This window comes from Candida albicans, chromosome R, assembly GCF_000182965.3.
Source record: "Candida albicans SC5314 chromosome R, complete sequence".
Lineage (NCBI taxonomy): Eukaryota > Fungi > Ascomycota > Pichiomycetes > Serinales > Debaryomycetaceae > Candida > Candida albicans.
Genome location: NC_032096.1, coordinates 333185 through 353285, shown reverse-complemented (window position 1 = coordinate 353285; position 20101 = coordinate 333185). Strand labels below are relative to the sequence as shown.

Sequence of the window (20101 nt, the reverse complement as noted above, 5' to 3'; positions counted from 1 at the left end):
AAATTCAACTGATATGATGTGCACTACTTTTTTCTTTATTTTTTTTTTTCTGCCTATCTTTTTCACATTTAATCAAAAAGTCGCGTGTGTGTGTGTGTGTGTGTGTGTGTGTGTGTGTGTTTGGTGGTGGTGGCTAAACAAATTTGTTATTTTTTGTAAGGTCGTGTGGGAATGGCAAATCAAACGTCACTTGGCAATAGTACAACCGAGTAGAATAACTTTTGCAGCACAAAAGTTTTTTTTTTTTTTTGGGGAGAAAGCATCGATCTATCTATCTATCTATCTTCTTGGTGTATTTCTGACTCAACTCGTATCAATTAACCCTCTCCTTCCTCTAACATCAGTATAATAGTCAAGCGTCTTTTCTCACATTTCAATACTATTTTCCAAAATATGGCAAAATTAAACCGGGGGAAGTACAAAAAAAAAGGCTGCAATTGAGATATCTGTAATCATCTTATTGATCTGAATGATATTTTTGCCCCCCCCCCCCCCTAAATGGGCTTTGGTATATTGAAACAAACATTGTGCGGTAATCTAATGCATCCACTCAACCTATCATTTTTACAATGAAATTTAATTTAATTTAGAGACCTCTTTTGTATGCAAACAGTTTTAAATTACAAAGAAAAAAAAAAAAAAGTAAAATAAAAGTAAGGTCAGGGAATATGTAGATCCTTTTATAGTTTTCTTTATTGATTGATTGTTTGTTTGTTTGTTTGTTTTTTCTTCTCTTTTTGTATTGTCGGAATGAAATCATGTAATTTTTAGATTGAATTTCGAATCAGTAAAGCTAGTTGATTCGCCAATGTTCAATCTTGATATCTGTACACTATTTTTGTAGAATACTTATCTCCCGTACAAACTAAATATCAGCCTGTAGCTCCTAGGACCTAATTGAAATGTTATGCATTTGAGGTTTCGTTTAATATATCCATTTTATTACATCTCCAATTGAATCGTCTTTTCTTGGTGTGACACGTCTATCACCAATACTCCAACTTAAAAGGTATTCAAAAAAAAAAAAAAGTATTTAATTTACTCATGAGTAACAACATTAGAACTTGAACTAGTAATACTAATATGGTTTATTAGAATTGTTCAACTTCTATTTAATTAACTTTCATTTTCTATTAAAAGAAAAAGGGGGAAATTTAGAGAACTCAAATTTTTTTTTTTTTTTAGATTTCATTCTTCTTCTTTTTGTTTATTTAGAAAAAAAAAAACCCATACCAAGATTTTTTTTTGGCAACCACCATAAGTTATAACATGGATGAACCCAGGTTGGTTGGTTGGTTGGTTGATTGGTTGTACTAACTAACTAATTACTATCAATACTTTCATATAACATTAAAAAATACATACGTGTTTTCTAAAAACTTTGCAACAATATAAATTTTTAAATGTATAATAATATACGTAAGTAATTTACAAGGTAATGGTATAATAAGAATAGAAAAAAAACGGGACGGGGAGTCAAAAAAGGGAAGGAAATAACAGAACCAACTGGAATCAAAATTCGTTAACAATAATAATAAAAGTATATCTGAACTGATGAAGAAGGAAGGGATATATGAAGATGAAGATGAAAACAACAAAATAGCAATAGTATTGGTAATCGTAATCGTAACTGTAATAAGTAAAAGAAAGAAATATAATTATTAATAATAACAAAAAATTATCGTATCATGAAAGTATAACCTTTATATGTGTATGATTATGAATAATAATAATAAACAAAACAAATGTAGTGAATGAAAAAGAATAAAAAAGATAATACGTAAAAAGTAAATCATGTAAACAAACTAGAAAMAMMAATCAACAAACCAAATCAAAATCAAAATCAAAATTAAAATTAAAATTCATTCCGTTACTTTAAAAWTTTTWTTTTTTTTTTAATTCTTTTAAACTTCATCATCTATTTTTTCAGAAATTTCTTCAATCTTGGATCCTTCTTTTTCTTCTTCTTCTTCTTCTTCATGCGCGAGTCCTTGATGAACATCTTCTCCTTCTTCTTCTTCATCCTCTTCATCTCCATGGGCACCTGCATCAGCAACACCAAAATGAGCTAAAAGAGATTGAGCTGATGAAGTATCTAAATATATTACACCATTTTCATTTGTTATAGCATTAGAAGCCAATAATTTCTGTAAAGAAATAGCTCCTCCATTTAAATTGGATTCATCTTGATCTCTTCTTCTCCTTTCAATATTTTTTTCTTCATCATCATCATCTTCATCATCGTATCCACTTCTTCCAAATATAGAATTACCATTAATACTAGCGCCACCACCACTACTACTACCACTTGCACCACTACCACGACCACTACCACTGCCAATATTTGATCTACCATTTCCACCTTGACCTTGTTGACCAATATCATAATATTCACCATACATTTCTTTGTATAATTCATTATAAGGTTGAGAAATTGGACCATATTTGTTCAAACTATTTGGATCGTTTTTCTGTTGTTGCTGTTGTTCAACTCTGGATATGATTTTTTCATACCATTGATCTAAAGTTTCGTTTTTAGTATAATCTAATAATGCAACAATGGCAATTGACATATTATCACATCCAATACCCGATCCATCTGAAGTTGGAGCACAACATAAATCCATAATTTCTTCACAAATAATTGATAACAGTTTTCTTTCATAAATACCTCTTCTGACACATTCAACACATTTTTGTGAAGTTAAACAATCCCAAATACCATCACAAGCCAAAACAACAAATTCATCTGATTTATAATCAATATTATGTTGTATTACATCAGGATAACAAGTGACAATTTGTTCTTCAGCAGGTAAATCAACATTTTTCTTAAAATCAAAATCACCAATACCACGTGATAACGCTAAATTACCATTAACTCTTCCCATATCAACATAACCACCAGCAGCACAAATACGAGCTTTTTCACCTTCATTACTTGGTTTATGATCAAATGATAACGCTTTAGCAAATCCATTGGTTGACATGATAGTTCTAGAATCTCCAGCATTACCGCAAACAATTAAATCAGGAGTTATAATTGCTGAAGTGGCAGCACATCCACTATCATCATCTCTCATATAAAAATCTTTTAAAATTTCTTGATCACAATTTAAAAATCCTTGTTTTAAAGCATTAATATAATCCTTTTGTTTAAATTCTTTAGTTTCTTTAATCAAATGATGTAATTTTTCTCCAGTGAAAATAGCAGCTTTTTCACCACCATGACCATCATAAACTCCGAAAAATGCAATATGTTGTTGTTGTGGTGCAGCATGGTGATGGTTTTCATCACTATCACTCATTTGAGTATCATTATCACCATCTTTTATATCTTGTTGCAGATTCTGTTTATCATTATTTTGTTGAAGGTCTTCTTTTTGGTTTTGTTGTTGTTGTGATTTTGTGGTGTTGGTGGTAGTAGAATCTTGCGAATCCGCCTCCTCTTCCTCATCTTCCTCATCTTCATCTTGTTCTGAATTTGATGATAATGATTTCTTCAATGGCAAATCATACAAATTCAAAATAGTAGCATGAGCATCTTCCATATTAATTCTCCATCCTTGCATACATGATATACCATAAGCTAAATATTTATCTTTATGTTCATCCGAGTGTTTTTCAACTACTGGTTGTGAAAGGATTTGACCCATAATTGAAATTGAAATTGAAATTGAAACTGAAACTGAAACTGAATTGAATCTATTATTATTACTATTATTATTGGTATTATTTACCCAAAGGTGTTTTTTTTTTCTTCTTCTTCTTCTAACCTTTTCAAATCTTTCAAATTATTAACCAATTAATATTGAAAAATGATATTTAAAACAAAATCAGAACTTCGTAATGGGGTTGGTTTTAATAAAGTAAAAAAATTTTTTTGGATTAAAGTTGTAATTTTTGATGAATGAGGAGGCAACAATAAATTTTCTTTCTTTTTTTTTTTTTCTTCTTTACTTTCTCTCTCTCTCTCTCTCTGTGTGTGTGTGTTGTGTGTGTAGAAAATTTTTTCTGTTGTTGTTGTTGTTGTTGTGGTTTTCTCTAATTCTGGTTTTGGTTCATGGGTGGTGCTACTACGATTTTAGGTCCTCATCGCCGGGGTTTTTTCTTTTTCGTTCAAGACTCGCCCTCAACCCACTACTCACCCCCACCTTACGCTATTACCACCACCACCATCACCACCACCAGTATAATTTGCTCGCACCATACATAATAATAGTTAATATTAATCATTTCTTCTTTTAGTCATAATCATCAAATATAAGGCCGAGCACTAAGGCGACCTCTCTTTAAGATTAATTAATTTATTTTTTTCTTTGATCACAAATCGAAAAAAAAGAAATTTCTTTTTTTTTTTTTTCTCTCTCTCATAATGATCCCAAATACTTTAAACAAACATAGAACACATCCCATTATACTATCAAAACAAATTGTGTATATGCTGCTGCAGGAACACATTCTGTCCCAATTGACGTTCCAGAATAATATTAACCAACTATGAGAAGTACTTTAACTTAACAATTTACTCTATTTTTAACTACACATTTTTCAATTAATCTAACCAAATTAAAAAAAATAATTCAACTCTATAATAAGCATACATTTTATATTTACATTATTTGTCGGTTGTTATATCTATATCTATATATATATCGGTATATATTTATTCATTCATATTCTTTTTCATTTTTATTTGTATCTATAAAATCTCTGTTACAAACGAATGCATATTCAAAAGAACAAGGAACCCAAAAAACTAAAAAAGCTGCATTCTCTTTGTCCAACTGTAAGACTTTTCTTTTATTTTGGTCCCCAAATACCACTTCCACTAGTAGAAGAATTATCAAACCCACTCGTTGAATTAGTAGTAGTAGTAGTAGTAGTAGTAACATTATCATTACCAGTTAAAGTATTGTTGGTGTTTCCTCCTCCTCCTCCACCTCCTCCTAATCCTAATCCTAAGGCATTCAATTTACTAGAAATACTATTACCATCAACAATACTATTATTGAAATCATCAATATTGGTGGTAGTGGTGGTGGTACTAGGCAATGTTTGTGATAATGATGTAAAACTAGATGTTAAATGACTATGTTGACCAAATGGTTGGAATCTACTATTGACATCAGCAGTATTGGTCAATGGAGTTTGTGGTTGAGATCCAAACCCCTGATTGTTATTTGAATAGTAATGATTTTGTTGTTGTTGCTGCTGTTGAAGTGGTAAATGATGATGTGGTGTTGGAGAATCATGGATTGATGAAGTTAGTGGCGGCTGTTGCTGTTGTTGTTGTTGTTGTTGTTGCTGTTGAGCAAAACTACTTGTGGGAGGTGTGGATCTCACATCAACAAATGATCTACTGCTACTTGATCTAAGTAATGCAGCAGCACTAGAAGAATTCAATGTAGGTGTTGAAACTTGTGACTGGTGTCCCTGTTGATATTGTAATTGTTGTTGTTGTTGTTGTTGAGCTTGTTGTTGAGCTTGTTGTTGCTGCTGTTGCTGTTGTTGTTGATAAATATTATATGATTGAGAATAAGGTCTCGCAGAATGTGGTTGGCTTTGAATAGATTGCTGATTGTAATAATTATATTGTGGTTGAACATGCTGTTGCTGTTGTTGTTGTGGTGGTTGATTTTGGTGCTGAACTTGTTGATTTTGTTGAATTGGTGTAGAGGTTTGCTGTCTCAATCTTGGCAACGGTAATGCTGATTGCGATTGGGATCTTAATAATTCAGGGTGCGCTGGAACAGCTAATGTACCACCCAATTGATGAAGGTTCATCATCGATGATGAATGTGAAGGATGTTGATGTTGATGTTGTTGCTGTTGCTGTTGTTGAAGTTGATTCTGTTGATGTTGTTGCGGGTGAGTTGGCCCAGACACCTGTTGAGAATTAGGAATAATAGATTGTTGAGTTATACACTGAGCAATGTATCCTGGTTTTCTTCTAATTATTATCAACCCATTATCAAACAATTCTAATAAATTCAAATAATTACATAAAATTGATATGATTTTCCGTTGAGAAATATTCAAATTTGCTGGTGATATAGCTAATTCAAAAGTAGATTTGGTAATATCATCTCGGTATAATACTAATTGAGTGTACAATTCCAAAACTTCAAGATCATTAAAATTAATTTCTACTGGTGGGGCATTGAACAGAGAATTGTTAAAAGGTAAATTTAAAAACATTCTTTCAGTGGTATGAGAAGGATTTGTGCCAGCCACACTCAAATTTTTAGTTGCTGCTGTAGTTGAAGCAGCTGACAATAAAGAAGCCAAAGAAGCATTTGATGCAGAACGATGTTGTTCTTCCAATTGACCTCTTTTCTCCCTTTTCTCTCTTTCAATACGTTCTCTTTCTTGTGCCGGAAGCATTTTTTTGTATTCAACACGTAATTTTCTTCCACCTATTTCTCTTCCATTCAATTGGTTTACTACTGCTGATGTCTCATCTGTAGATGTGAAATTGGCAAATGCTAATCCACGAAACACACCATTATCAAAATGATAATTAAAGGCATATGGTAATGGCAAGTTTAATTTTGTCATCACATCTAACAATTGTTCCTTTTTAATGGCAAATGGAATATTTTTAATCACAATCGCAGTAGGAATTAACTCGTCATCATCAGCTTCATTAATTGTAGTATTGTTTGTGGTACTATTGATACTGTTACTGTTATTCATTGTCGTTGCATTAGAAACAGAAGGAAGCATGTTTACAATGTTAGAATTTCCTGTACTACTATTGTTAGTGTTGTTGTTATTATTGTTACTGTTATTGTTATTGTTATTACTAATCATGGAAACATTAATTTTTTTGGCATTATCATTAGTGTCATTAATACTTGGTGTAGTATTTGAAATCGTGGAAGCATTAATACTAGTTGCTGTTGTGTTTGCATTAACATTTGTGTTGACATGGGTTTGGGCATGGATATTGGCATTGGCATTAACATTGGCATTGGCATTAACATTAACATTAACATTATTATTATTAGTAGCAGAAGCATCATTACTGGAGTCTGTTTTAGTATTATTTTCCAACAGATCAAGGGTTTGTTGTTGTTGCTGTTCCACCCAAGGAACAACATTAGAAGGAGCAATAGATGGTTGGTTTATCCACAAGGATTGTAAATTCCTATTATTTGTCAATCTTTGAGTTGATAATTTGGGAGTGTTATTGCCATGAGTGTTGTTATTACTATTGCCACTACTATTGTTATTGGTATTGGAATTGTTGGGATTGGGTGTAGGATTCCCACCATAATTGGAAGAAGAATAGCCCGAGGCTGACGATAATGATGATAGAGAGGGACGACGTTGCATTACAGTGTCCATTTGATTCGGTGTAGTTGATAAATTTCTAAAATCCATTATATATACCTCTTGTCAAAAGTCAATGTAATATGAATTGGGCTATGTGAATTATTTATTTTATCGGCTATTACTTTGTTCCAAAAAAGAAAGAAAGAAAGAAAGAAAGGGAAAAAAAAAATAATGAAAACAAAATAATAATGAAATTTGATAGGTGGGAATTAAAGCTTTGAATTTGTTAAAATGATTGAAATTCAATTCTCCAAATATAAAATTTGTTTTTTCCCAAATCAAATCAGTTAATTAATTAATTAAACAGTTTATCTATTTGTATATGAATGGATATCCTGCTATTGTTGATTGATTTAACAGTGTATATAGAAAAAAAAAAAAAATAGAAAGAGTTAGAGAGTTGAATACAAAAAAGTATTCTGTTAATATATTTTTCTGTCGCCGCCGCCGCTGCTGGTTGGAGTTCAATTTTGATTTTCCAGAAATTTTTTTTTTGTTGTTGTTGTTGTTGTTGTTGCCCACAGTTCGTGCTTCTTTTTTGTTTATTTTCTCGTGATTAGTTTTTGTTATTTGAGAGGGGGGGTAGGGGGAGGAGAGAAACACTAATAAAAATCAGATACAACCAGTGACAAATACTTTGAAATATACAATCAACAGGGTGTTATAAACTAAAACAAACTCCAATACTTGTATATTTCCAAGTATTGGCGTAGAGGTGTATTTTCTATTGTGTGTGATTTGACTCTCTCACTCTCTGTTACTCTTTTCTGTCTTATTGTAGTTTTTATGTTATTTGAACAATGTACACTACTAGTTATATATATGACACGCACCAGAACAAAAAAAAAGAAAGAAAGAAAGAAAAAGAGAGAAAGAGTCTAAGTAACCTACTACACTTAATAATAAAGAAATTATGTGAGACTGACTTATTTATTGAGTGAAAATTTATTTTCAAATGGATACGTAAATCGAAAAAGTTTCAACAACAACAACAAACTCTCATTCGGGAATTTTTTTTTTTTTTTTTACTTTCCTTTTTATCTATTTTCAACTAAATCCCAGTCTTTTACTTTCAATCACATAAATAACAATGGTATGTATAATACAGTATTCTTCTATGTCAGTGAAAGCCTTTATGTAAATTACAAATTTGCTAACAATCTTGAATTTTTATTCAATTTAGTCTGCATCCTCATCAGCAACCAACCAAGCCCCAGGTGGATTAAGAAGCGCAGTTAAAAGAAAGACCACTCAAGAAAAGAAGGCTCAATCATCAAATGCCACACCATTATCAACCAGATCTGCTGGTGCTGGTGGTTCTTCCTCCACAATGATGAAATTGTTTACTGATGAAGCCCAAGGATTAAGAGTCGATCCTTTAGTTGTGTTGTTCTTGGCTGTTGGTTTTATCTTTTCCGTTATTATCTTACATGTGTTTGCTAAAATCACTGGTAAATTTACTTCTTAAACAAAAAATAATAGTATAGATAGAAAGAGAGAGAGAGGCGGTGGGCAAGAAATTAGAAAATGAATCAAGATACGAATGAAAGAAGAAAAATGTTGATATCATTTAGAGTAAAATATCTTTAGAGAAGAGTATTTTATGAATGAAAAAGAAAGAAGGAGAGGGCGGGATGAGGCAGAGAACTAGAGGTGTGTTGTTATCACATATATCTGTATATTATTACTTTTATTATTTACATGTCATTTAATAAACTATTTACAACGGTAACCAACCCATCTTTGTGGATATAGTGTTTTGTGTCATTGCCTTGGGCATCGGTTTCTACCTTCCAATCAAATTGGTCTTTATTTTCTGTATAACTTTGCAACCAACTGTTGTTGTTGTTGTTCTTTTTATTACCTCTCACTTCAATTTCTATAATTGGATATTGATTGCCCAATATAATAGATAAAGGTATACCTAATAAATCAGATTGTTTCAATTTTTTGCCCATTGAGTCAGATCGATTATCAAGACGATAATCAATATTGGCTTGATTTAATATGTTATAAATTTCTTGGAAATTGTCTTGTGGGTTATTGTGGTGGTTGTTGTCATTGACGTTTTTCAATTGTTTCTGTTTGGAAACTTCAACAACTGTCACCTCCCATGGAGCTATACTTCGTGGCCATTTCAATCCTTTTTCATCACGATTAATCTCTGCAATGGCGGCGATTATTCTACTTATACCAATGCCATAACACCCCATCATGATTCTTTGTTTTTCAATACTATTGTTCAGAGTGGGGACGTCGACTTCCAAATCCAAAGGTTTGGAATATTTGTCACCCAAATAGAATGTATGACCGACTTCAATGGCACTGCTGGCAGATAATTTTCCCTCTTCACAATGTCCACAAATTTCCCCCTCTTGTGCTAATACAATAGGTATATCGGTTAATGTAGTTATTAATGATCGGTTGATAAAATTGCTAATAGGGAAATCAGGGAACTTTGATCTTGATGACAATCGACTATCCATAATTCTCACAATACGTGTAGATATATCATGATTGAATTCACTCAAATCATTGATTGAATCTAAATCAATGTCAGGAATTTCATTCTGTATAAATTTAGGTTCCAAGATTCTATTCGATGGATAATATGCGCAAATTAACGTTGATTTATCTTCCGTTGTAAAATATTTGACGGAAACTTCAATAGTTTCATCTATTTCCTTTGGATATGATAAAGCCTTTTCCATATTTGATACATTATGGCATTCATTACATTCAAACACTGTATCTTCTCCTGAAGAATTCAAATAATGCCATTCATGACTTAAACTACCACCAATATCACCTGAGTCGGCTTCAGCTTTAACATAAGGAATACCTAAATCTTGGAATATCTTGTGATATGCACCAACTACTTTCTCATAAGTTTTCATTGCTTCTGATTCATTTAAATCAAAAGAATAGGCATCTTTCATTAAAAACTCTTTCCCTCGTAACAAACCACCTCTTGGTCTTTTTTCATTTCTAAATTTGGGATTAATTTGATATAATGCCAATGGGAAATTCTTATAACTTTCCAAAAATTGTTTTTTAACATAATTTGTGATTTCTTCTTCAGCAGTAGGGACTAATAAATATTCATCACCTACAAGTTTAAAAATTTCTTCTTGATCCCATCGATTAGTCAATTTCCATAATTCTTTATGACTAATCAATGATAAACTGACTTCTTCAAATTGTATTTCATCCATTCTTTGTCTAATTATTTGACTTATCTTATTTTGAATTAATAATCCCATTTTCGACCAATTGACTAATCCGGCTCGTGGATATGTAATATATCCTAATTTTGTCAAGACTTCATGAGTAGGTATTTGTTTGGAATATTTGAATTTAGATAATTGATTCCCATATGATTTAGGAACTGTTTTGATATGTAAAAATCGTTTAATAATAATCATTACTGAGAAAGAGGAGGAGGATGGGAAGGGAGTCTAAATTGACAGAAGATCTCATGTAGATTTCTTGATCCAAAAAAAGAAAAAGTGATAGATACAGAATTAATAGGATCTTTTATTTTTTTTTTTTTTTTTCAGTTACAACTTTGAACCCCCCAATGGAAACGAGACCACCAATAACTATTACAAAGTGACAAAGTTGATAGTAAATAGTGATCATTAATTGAGAACTATTCAATCAGTACGAGTGAGTGAGTAATCTACCAGAAATAAATAACACAAGTGGATATATTGAATAGTGTGGTGTTGGGGGAGAATACTCGTTTACATGTTATTATTAATTGCTGTATGATCTTTATTGGCCGCAAAACTTGTGTAAAAATTGTTACAAATGTTATATTTCACAATTTTTTTTTTAAATATCTAGTATATGATCAACTAATTACTTACTACTTAAAATAATATAAGAATATTACGTCTCTTTTCTTTTCTTTTTCTGTTTATGCTAACATCATTTTTAAAAAAACTTATTTACGGTTAAACAAATCGTCAAATCTTTTAGCAAAATCATTGTAGACGTCATCACCAAATAATTTCAAATTCTCAAGACTCTTTCCAAAATGATCTTGAGCATCTTTCAATTTTTGGTTTTTAGAAGCATCATTGGCTAAATCATTACTCAATTTTTCAAAATTACTCTTAGCATCTTCAACTCCTTTAATGGCTCTATCTTTTTCAGTATCAAATCTACCATTCAATTGTTTCTTACTGTCATTCCATTGTTTGGATAAATCATCAAGAGCTTTGTTCCAATCACCCTTAGCTTGTTCGTAATGTTTGTGCCATTCAGCTGAAGCATAATCAATTTGCTTATTAGTCCAATTGATGGCTTCATTGGCTTTTTTGTCTAATTCATCAGCTTTTTTGGAATTCCAATTGAAGAAATCAGATTTGGTAGATTCAGCTTTATCTTTAGCTTCATTGATTTTTTTATCGGCGTCATTTTTCAATTGATCAACTTTATTGTCACTTTTGTCAAACCAATTACCAAAAATTGATTTTTCTTTGACTTCAACATTTGGAGAAACAGTTGAATATTGTGTAGTACCAGTTTGAACTTTACCTTCACCTAATTGATTGACAAAATCAATATATTTTTGAATACCAACAACGAAAACATTCTTATCGTTATCTACGGCATCTTCAACGTGTTTTTTGTAATCTTCGGTATTTGATTGTAATTTTTGGTAAACATCAGAGTTTTTAACTTGTTTAGTGACTGATTCAGTCTTTTCATTAACAAATTTCTTTCCTTCTTCAATTTTTTTGGTCAATTTGTTGTTCAATTCGGAACCCTTGTTTTCAACACGTTGGGTTTGATAAGCCAATTCCTGGTGTTGTTGTCTTGGTAAGATTGGTTGAACATATTGATCATAATAATAAACCCCACCGACAAGGGCAGCAGTACCTAATAAATATTTTCCAGCAGACATGATGATATGTTAAATTGATAATAGTTTCTTTTATGTGTTTTTTTTATCTAATGATTATATGAATATATGAATATATATAAATACAAAGTATTTTCAGTGAATAGTTGTTATTCGAAATCAAGAAAATAAAAAATAAAAAAAATAAAATTATTGCTTTTATAGTAGAATAAATGAACCAACAGACAGAAGGAAAAGAAGAAATTACACAGGGGGAAAGAAGAAAATTGGTGGACATTAAATTAGATTTCTTTACTTGCTGTTGTTGTTGTCGTAGTTGTGGTTGTGTTTCAATAATTAAGAGTATGGGGGGATTATGTAATCCGGAAATTGTACAATTGCGGGATAGAGAGAGAGAGAAAAAGAAAGGAGGGCAAATCAAATTTAAGGTTGCTATTTGGTTTAAAACAGGAAGAAATTTATTTAATTGCTATATCTATATTATACAATTGCTGTTAAGTTTCAAAACCCACAATTTCGATTTTAATCACAAGCAAAATTATTGATTCGTATATAATGTATATTAAATTCCTCGAGTTTAGAATTGAAAAAAATTGTGTTCCTAACTATCTCGATAACATGATTGAATCATATATCCATTAGTGGTGGTGGTGACGTATAATAAGTGATTATGCCCCCAAAAAAATAAAAATAGCAATCCTTCTCTCTCTCTCTGTGACTATTCTTTTTTTCTCTCTTTCCCCATACATTTTTGTTCTTTATCCTTCTACCAAGTAACAAAAAATCATATGGCTGTCGTTTTTGTGCCAAAATATCATTTTGCTTCCATATCGAGATTTATATCCGTTGAAATCAGATCACAACCTATATAGCTAGATAAAAATAGAAGTCATTTTCTAGTCAAGGTAGTGGTCACCTTTAGCATTATCAGTAGACAAATTCTGGTCAATTGAGTTCTTCTTAGAGATGATTATTACTTTTACAGTGTTGATAAATTACAACCACGTGTAAAATACCAAAAGCTCTTTTGGGGTGCGCGTTTAAAGCATTTTCATGCGTATGAGAATCGTGATTCCACTTTCATTCGATTATCCAATTAGATCTTAGTTTATAGGTATAAATTAGATAATATGTGTGTTATTAGAATATCAATCTAATACTAAATGCAAAGCAATTTGATACTAAAAAATATATTTAATTGGGAATTTTTCTGATTGGTAAACTGAATATTTTTCGACTCAACTTTTACCCAAAAACATCATAAAATAAGGATGTCTACTTACATCACCGAGCTGTAATTACTAAAAAAAAAATAGCTACAGAATTAGATATATCTATTAAAAAACAATCATCGAACTACATTAAACAATAAAATTGTATAAAATTATTCAAATCCAAAGCAGTGAAGTATATCAAACAGCCGGTGCGGTGTCTAAAAGCCGCATACTTTTTTGACAACAAATTGGGAGGGTTGACCGAGTTGGTCTAAGGTGACAGACTTAAGGTGAAGGTTCAAATCCTTCTTTACCAGAGTAATCTGTTGGTCAGTTGACCGCGCGAGTTCGAATCTCGCACCCTTCATTATTTTTTTCACATTTTTTTTTTTGCAAAATGTGGTCTATAACAAAAGGAGGATTCCTATATCTTAGTGATAGCAGGAAGTGGATGATGATCAAACTAAAACTTTTTAGGGGGTCTGTTATTTGACCTGCGAAAGGAGTGGTAAGTAAATTTGATTCACCAGTCTATTATTAGTAACCGAATCTGGAATTATCGGCACTCCCATACTATGCACAACAAAAAAACACCCCATGGCAAAGTAGAAGAAGATGATAAAACACACCAGAAGAAGTGATGCTTAGTAGCCTTCGCCTCTTGTTACTACAAATATAGAATTAACACATTTTCAGCATAAATCGATCAATCCCAACGTATAATTTGCTCACGCGACATCTCTTTAAATGTTATTGAGAACTGCAAAAAAAAAAAAAAGAAAAAACAAAGAACGCCATTGTTGCACAATAAAACAAAGAGAAAAAGAACAAACACACACTTTCATTTCAACTATTTATCCGGCAAGGCTGGAAGTAGGCTATACTGATGACAAGGGGGTGCTTTTGTTTTTCTTGGGTATTCATCAGAGATGATTGAAAACATATTTCTCACACTAAAAGTATTAGATAGACACAGGAAACACAGGAAACCAGCTGGGAAGATCCTTTTCAGAAAATGGCTTCAAAATGATCATCAACTTGAAAATTGACGGCGAGAAGAGATCCCGGGGCTTCAGCTAAATATATTGCATGTTTATGGTCCTGCAAGACGAAAATGAGCAGTTAAATGGATGATTCAAAGTCAGATGCGTATAATCGAACCACAACAAGGAAAAATAAGGAAAGCTTCAGGAGCTTGTCGGAGCTTTTGCATGAACGCCTGCAGATTTCAAAATATTTTATTGGCTAGTTCTGAAAATCTCGGAAAAACTTTGCGTCTGGTGACTCAAGAAACTTACGTTTTCTCTCTTTTTTTTTAATTTTTTTCATTTGTTAATTTCTTTTTCAAAGGTAAGATTTTCCGAAATGTTATCTTCGCAAGTACATGTCCGAGGCGTTTTTGCATATTCAATGAATCACATATAAATAGTTCCAATGATCCTTGAAAAAGTGAACATTGTCAAGATTATCTTATCATCATCATCATCAATCAATCAATTCTTTATTCAAGCTTTCACATATATTCTAATACTAAGTACACTTCGGCCATGTTATTCAACACCATTCCAAAGACTGTATCTTCAGCTGTTCTTGTTAACTCAGTTCGCCGATTATCCCACAGTTCTTATAACAACAGACATGTCCAAAAGGCTATCGCCAGTGTCGCTTTTTACGGTTTAGCTACGTTAGGTGTTGCAAATCTCGTCGAGAAAAACAACAARGGGCTATTTATTTAGACAATTGGGTAACTAAGTATTGGGAGTTTAATTTTTAATCTTAATTTTTTTTTTGTTTTTGGTTTTGTTATGGAAAGCTTCAATCGCTAATGTATTTCTAAACATTACTTGTTTATTTCTATTGGGTTTTTTTATTATAAAGGTTTTGTTTTTTTTAATTATTAGGTTTATACATAGATTTTATATACATTGATTATTTTATTGATGCTATTTTTAATTTCTTCTATATTTATTTTTTTAGTTTGTCTAAATAACTTGTTTTAAACCTTGACCAGGCACTCTTCTCCAATAGCGTTTTGTGCTTCCAAATAGTAATTCTCTACTTAGTCTCCAAACTGTCAAAAATATATCTTTACGCGGTAAGAATTCTGGAAAGACAATCGTGATTGGATTCTTATCGTTATTTGCTTTTGTCAAGACACATAAATAAAATATAACCTGCCCATAATCGTGGAATCCTTCATGAATAACTAAATCAATCATGTTATTTATAGGTATAAACGAATCAGATGATTGGAACCTCCACATTTTCTTACTTTGCAATTGAATACCTATACCTCTCATCACGATTAGGGTGTCTTCAGGGGTCTGTAGACATAATAGAAGCACTATTCCAACAACTAATATCAAAAGAATACCATGATGTGATGCATCTATATCGTAATTCTTCACTTGCTCTATATTCTGTATAATATTTGCCACAGTGAGACTTGCCAATAGTACTATGATTGGTAATCTATACGTAATAATCTTACTGGGTCTGTCATTTCGTACAGTAAATTTCAATAAATTCTGCGATTCTGTGGCACTAGTTTGGTTGATACTAGGGGAAATTTCCAATTTATAATTTTTCGATGAGGACATAAGGACAACTTACATATATATCATTGTTGACAACTCTTTCTATATGATTGATGAATGGTTACCAAAAAAACAAACAGAATAAAAGAAAGTAATTACACCAACAAATGGTAAAACTTTTGTTGATTTATAAACAATAGAGTCAGATTTTAGTACCGTTTTTTTCTTCAGTCATAATGATAGAAAACGTGATATAAGGTAATCGGAATGTTACACGACCAAATATGACACACAATATTTGACTCTGGTACACCACAGCAATACGAAAATGCAAAGAACTGGTAGTTGCGATTTTTTTAATACATAACTACAGATCCATTAGACAATACGTAGACGCCAGGGAACAGTAATATACTAATTATCTACACATTAGTCTCTCTCTTCTTTCGTACATCATCAATAGAACCAACCACAGTTTCATTTTTACGCAATTCTTTCAACTTCTCGGCTCGGCTCATTGGTTTAGAACCAGTTCTGATTTCTATTTCTCTTCTTCTGCTTGCTTCTGCATCTTCCTTCAACGCCTTCTCTCTTTCCAAAGCTATGGCATTCATACTTTGTTCGTGTTCAATTCTGACTTTGCGCAACTCTTCATTGTAGTATTCCAAAGACTTGATGTCATTCTTTGTGTTGGCACAATATTCTTCGAAATCAACTGGCAATTTCCTTCTCAACGCTAGCTCAACAACCTCTGGAAATCTTCTTTCTTCCAAGTTGAATTTCAGTTTAATCTGTTTTCTTGATCTGTGAGGAAATAATTGGGAAATTAAAGAAAAGTCTGTACCAAACATGCTTAGTGCTTGATAAAACTGATTTAGTTCCTGTGAGGTCCACTTATCGGTAAATACTCTTCGACTGTAGGTGGTTGAAGTTATTGGATTGGCAAATGGATTCGATTTCTCCACCGATCGACTAGTTATATCAGCCCTGGGTTTCGCAACAATAGCAGATTCCTCATTGAATCCAATTTTACCATCAGTGAATGTCAACTGTAAAGATGTAGCTGCTTGTTGCGGCTCTTCATCAAAGAGTGAATCTGGTTTTGGTTCTTCGTCTTGCTTTTCTACATCATCACCATTTCCTCGTCTCTGCTCTTCATTCTTTTGTATAGCATCTTCGAGTGATATTCCTTCAAGCCTAGCCAATTCCCTGTCTCTTCGCCTTTGAGCCTTTTTCTGTTTCAACTGTTGTTCAGCCTCTCTCACTAATTCAAAGTTCGTGCTCACTTTCCCTATCCGAAGAGTCGGTTTACACAAATCGGCCATAGTAACTTCCTCTAGATCAATGTCCACTTCACCGAAAAGATCAGCATCTTCATCATTGATGTTTTTCGGAATCTGATGAATATGTGTGACGGTGGTAATGAGATTATCGGGTTCTTCAGGAATTGAGTCCGTGTCAGATAACACCTCAACTTTGACTTCATCACCTTCGGGTTTAACAGACTCGTTTTCAGTTTTAACAGAATCAGACTCCTTTTTCACCTTGGTTGCACCTTTTCGTCTGAACTTTGTCAATTTTTGAGTTTTCGGATCAATACCAACAATAAAGTCGTCACTGATACCTTTAATATCTGATTTTTTGGGTGGTTTCTTTTCTTCTCGAGTAGATGATTCAGATTTATCCATAGAAGAAGATGTAGGTTCAGTTGACACTGTTGGCACAACTACTGCCTTTGGCTTTGCTGGCTGTGTGGTAGAAACTCTTTTAGAACTACGAGCTTGTGCCAGCGATCTTCTCCTTTTTGTTGGTTTGGAAACAGGGATTCCAATCTTAGCCGGTACATGGTTTGAATCAGCAGTATGAAGTGAAATGGAAGCAGATCGGCTTCGTAAACCAGATGCAGTTATATTGGACAATCTCCGCTGAGTTATTGACTGTCTACGACTTTTCGACGGATCCACAGGAGGTTTAAAAATGTCTTCATCGTCATCTTCTTCTGAGGAACTTGCAATAGCATTTTCATTTTCATTTTCATTTTCATTTGCATATTGTTTGGAAGAATCTTTGGGATCAATATCATTATCCTTTTGACTTTTATCACTTGATGATGTTTTGGTTAAACCTATTCTAAAGGCTGGTTTGCTTTTGGGAGAATCTGGTAACTGCGTGCTTGCCGGGGTAGCAATACTAGTTTCAACATCTGCAGTTGACGTTTCTATGCCTGCAGCTAATACTCCACTGGTGTTTTTTGTATCAAAAATAACAGTACTAGTATCATCATCTCCTTCTTTCACTTGCGTTGCTGGTGGAGTGGCTGGTGGTTTTGCTGCAGTCACTGGTTTCTTTCTGACCACCTTTTTTAGCTTTGGAGTAAACAGAGTTCCTCCCTTTTTAACTAAACTACTCATAATGCACGTACGGGGACTGGATGAAAATCTTATACACTGATATTGATCCTTGTTATGTTTACTTTTTTTTGCTAAATTTTTCCTAACCGCTGCTTTTTTTAGGCGAGGAGTACTTGTCGTGCATGAATCAATTTCTTACTTCCATCCAAATATGATGCTACCTGTTTTCCCCAAGACCAAGGATAGTCTCTGTAATAGTACCGACCTGCCAAATTATTTGGTAAATCCATACCAGTGATAGTTTCCAAAGAGGCCCAGCAAGGTAATCTTAAAAATGAGCTGCTGTTATGAATGAGAGTTTCAAAAAATAAAAAAAACTACGAACTGTGCCCCCTTACACATTAACAGCATTATTTATACATTAAAACAAGAAAATTTAACTTTACTCTATTAGCATGATATTCACATACTAGATTCACTTAATGTAAATATGCTCCATATCGTTGTCATCGATATGCTACCAGGTCGCGTACGAAAAAAAAGAGAGTTCTATAGAAACTTTCACAAACTCATCATCATCTCTATTTTTTTTTCCGAACACTCATCTCGATTCCAAACTTCCAAACCACACCCAATGGAAGCCAAAAATTTACATACATGGTTACCTTTCACAGATAATGATTGGATACTAAAGATTATTCAATTATCAGAGAAAGAATTTATTGCATCAACCAGTAATGGCTCTTTGATTGGATATTCAATTTCAAACTTGTCCTCTACCCCTACTATCAAGATCGAGAAAGCACATGAGTCTAGTATTAACGATATCGTGAAGATCGATAATGACTCAATTGCATCATGTTCAAGTGATGGTATTAAAATATGGAACTTAAGAAGCAAATCGGCAATTGTCACCTTGACAAATGCAAAAAAGTCCAATTTCTTGTCACTAGCATACAAGAATAATTTATTGGCAGCAGGTACTGAATTAGTAGGTGTCGACGCCGAGTTGCATATATGGGATATTAGAAACACAGATAATGTTGTTCGGTCTTTTGTTGATTCACACCATGATGATATCACTGCATTGGAATTCCACCCTACATTGACAAATTATTTGATGTCAGGCTCAACCGACGGGTACGTTAATATCTACAACTTGATTGAGACCGAGGAAGATGAAGCCTTGCATCAAGTCATAAACTTTGCCTCGGTGCACTCATGCCATTTTATCACAGAATCTAGAATTTCGATCTTGACACACATGGAGACTCTTATGATACATGATTTAAATGACACCAATTACGAGGAATTGGTTGAACCGAAATTCAAGGATTTTGGTGATCTTAGAAAAGAATGGCCACTGAACGAGTACGTGATAGATATCTCACCTACCGGATTTGCTGCCTATGGATCTAATTCTGAAAGCTCTTTATCATTATTGCCATTCGATCCTGAAAGTGAGAGCTTTGACCTTTCAAAATTGATTTCATTTCCCAAAGCACACGGAGAGGAAGTTGTACGAGATTTCGTTTTGATACCGAACTCGAAAATGGCATTAAGCTGTGGGGAGGATGGAAGAATCAAGTTATGGGAACTACCTTTCCAATTAAAGTCATTTGTATTGGGCTCGGAAGAAAAAGAAACTGATATCACCATGACAGAAGGTGACGTCCAACTGGAGAAGAAATCTAAAAAGGACAAAAAAGATAAAAAGAAGGACAAAAAGAAAGATAAAAAGAAACATAAGAAAGACGTTAGATTTAAACCATATTAATATATGTA

General features: G+C 32.8%; 11 protein-coding genes and 1 non-coding gene across 12 annotated transcripts; 6 read left to right on the top strand and 6 right to left on the bottom strand. All coding sequences in view use genetic code 12, as the record gives it.

The window, feature by feature from the left end:
• Nucleotides 1-13: 13 nt before the first annotated feature.
• Nucleotides 14-349, top strand: CAALFM_CR01530CA (uncharacterized protein; the record flags this gene model as incomplete). Its single annotated transcript, XM_713114.1, has 1 exon — nucleotides 14-349. One exon carries the CDS (start codon nucleotides 14-16, stop codon nucleotides 347-349), a length of 336 nt encoding a protein of 111 aa, XP_718207.1.
• A 1555-nt stretch (nucleotides 350-1904) lies between these two features.
• Nucleotides 1905-3656, bottom strand: PTC2 (type 2C protein phosphatase; the record flags this gene model as incomplete). Its single annotated transcript, XM_713113.2, has 1 exon — nucleotides 1905-3656. One exon carries the CDS (start codon nucleotides 3654-3656, stop codon nucleotides 1905-1907), a length of 1752 nt encoding a protein of 583 aa, XP_718206.2.
• Nucleotides 3657-3906: 250 nt separating this feature from the next.
• CAALFM_CR01510CA (uncharacterized protein) lies at nucleotides 3907-4248 on the top strand (the record flags this gene model as incomplete). Its single annotated transcript, XM_713112.2, has 1 exon — nucleotides 3907-4248. The coding sequence occupies one exon, from the start codon at nucleotides 3907-3909 to the stop codon at nucleotides 4246-4248; it is 342 nt and encodes a 113-aa protein (XP_718205.2).
• A 555-nt stretch (nucleotides 4249-4803) lies between these two features.
• On the bottom strand, nucleotides 4804-7389 carry PIN4 (Pin4p; the record flags this gene model as incomplete). The annotated part of the gene is made up of 1 exon (XM_713109.2): nucleotides 4804-7389. One exon carries the CDS (start codon nucleotides 7387-7389, stop codon nucleotides 4804-4806), a length of 2586 nt encoding a protein of 861 aa, XP_718202.1.
• Nucleotides 7390-8431: 1042 nt separating this feature from the next.
• On the top strand, nucleotides 8432-8809 carry CAALFM_CR01490CA (Arf family guanine nucleotide exchange factor; the record flags this gene model as incomplete). Its single annotated transcript, XM_019475512.1, has 2 exons — nucleotides 8432-8434; nucleotides 8525-8809. 2 exons carry the CDS (start codon nucleotides 8432-8434, stop codon nucleotides 8807-8809), a joined length of 288 nt encoding a protein of 95 aa, XP_019331057.1.
• Nucleotides 8810-9038: 229 nt separating this feature from the next.
• On the bottom strand, nucleotides 9039-10766 carry PRS (putative proline--tRNA ligase; the record flags this gene model as incomplete). The annotated part of the gene is made up of 1 exon (XM_713108.2): nucleotides 9039-10766. The coding sequence occupies one exon, from the start codon at nucleotides 10764-10766 to the stop codon at nucleotides 9039-9041; it is 1728 nt and encodes a 575-aa protein (XP_718201.2).
• Nucleotides 10767-11290: 524 nt separating this feature from the next.
• CSP37 (Csp37p) lies at nucleotides 11291-12256 on the bottom strand (the record flags this gene model as incomplete). Its single annotated transcript, XM_713106.1, has 1 exon — nucleotides 11291-12256. One exon carries the CDS (start codon nucleotides 12254-12256, stop codon nucleotides 11291-11293), a length of 966 nt encoding a protein of 321 aa, XP_718199.1.
• A 1423-nt stretch (nucleotides 12257-13679) lies between these two features.
• Nucleotides 13680-13795, top strand: tL(UAA)2. The gene is made up of 2 exons: nucleotides 13680-13718; nucleotides 13750-13795. It is a non-coding gene; the product is annotated as a tRNA-Leu (tRNA).
• Nucleotides 13796-14975: 1180 nt separating this feature from the next.
• Nucleotides 14976-15164, top strand: CAALFM_CR01440CA (uncharacterized protein; the record flags this gene model as incomplete). The annotated part of the gene is made up of 1 exon (XM_019475511.1): nucleotides 14976-15164. The coding sequence occupies one exon, from the start codon at nucleotides 14976-14978 to the stop codon at nucleotides 15162-15164; it is 189 nt and encodes a 62-aa protein (XP_019331056.1).
• Nucleotides 15165-15410: 246 nt separating this feature from the next.
• Nucleotides 15411-16028, bottom strand: CAALFM_CR01430WA (phosphatidylinositol N-acetylglucosaminyltransferase; the record flags this gene model as incomplete). Its single annotated transcript, XM_713104.1, has 1 exon — nucleotides 15411-16028. One exon carries the CDS (start codon nucleotides 16026-16028, stop codon nucleotides 15411-15413), a length of 618 nt encoding a protein of 205 aa, XP_718197.1.
• A 359-nt stretch (nucleotides 16029-16387) lies between these two features.
• CAALFM_CR01420WA (transcription factor TFIIIB subunit) lies at nucleotides 16388-18376 on the bottom strand (the record flags this gene model as incomplete). The annotated part of the gene is made up of 1 exon (XM_713103.1): nucleotides 16388-18376. One exon carries the CDS (start codon nucleotides 18374-18376, stop codon nucleotides 16388-16390), a length of 1989 nt encoding a protein of 662 aa, XP_718196.1.
• Nucleotides 18377-18806: 430 nt separating this feature from the next.
• CAALFM_CR01410CA (uncharacterized protein) lies at nucleotides 18807-20093 on the top strand (the record flags this gene model as incomplete). Its single annotated transcript, XM_713102.1, has 1 exon — nucleotides 18807-20093. One exon carries the CDS (start codon nucleotides 18807-18809, stop codon nucleotides 20091-20093), a length of 1287 nt encoding a protein of 428 aa, XP_718195.1.
• Nucleotides 20094-20101: the final 8 nt, after the last annotated feature.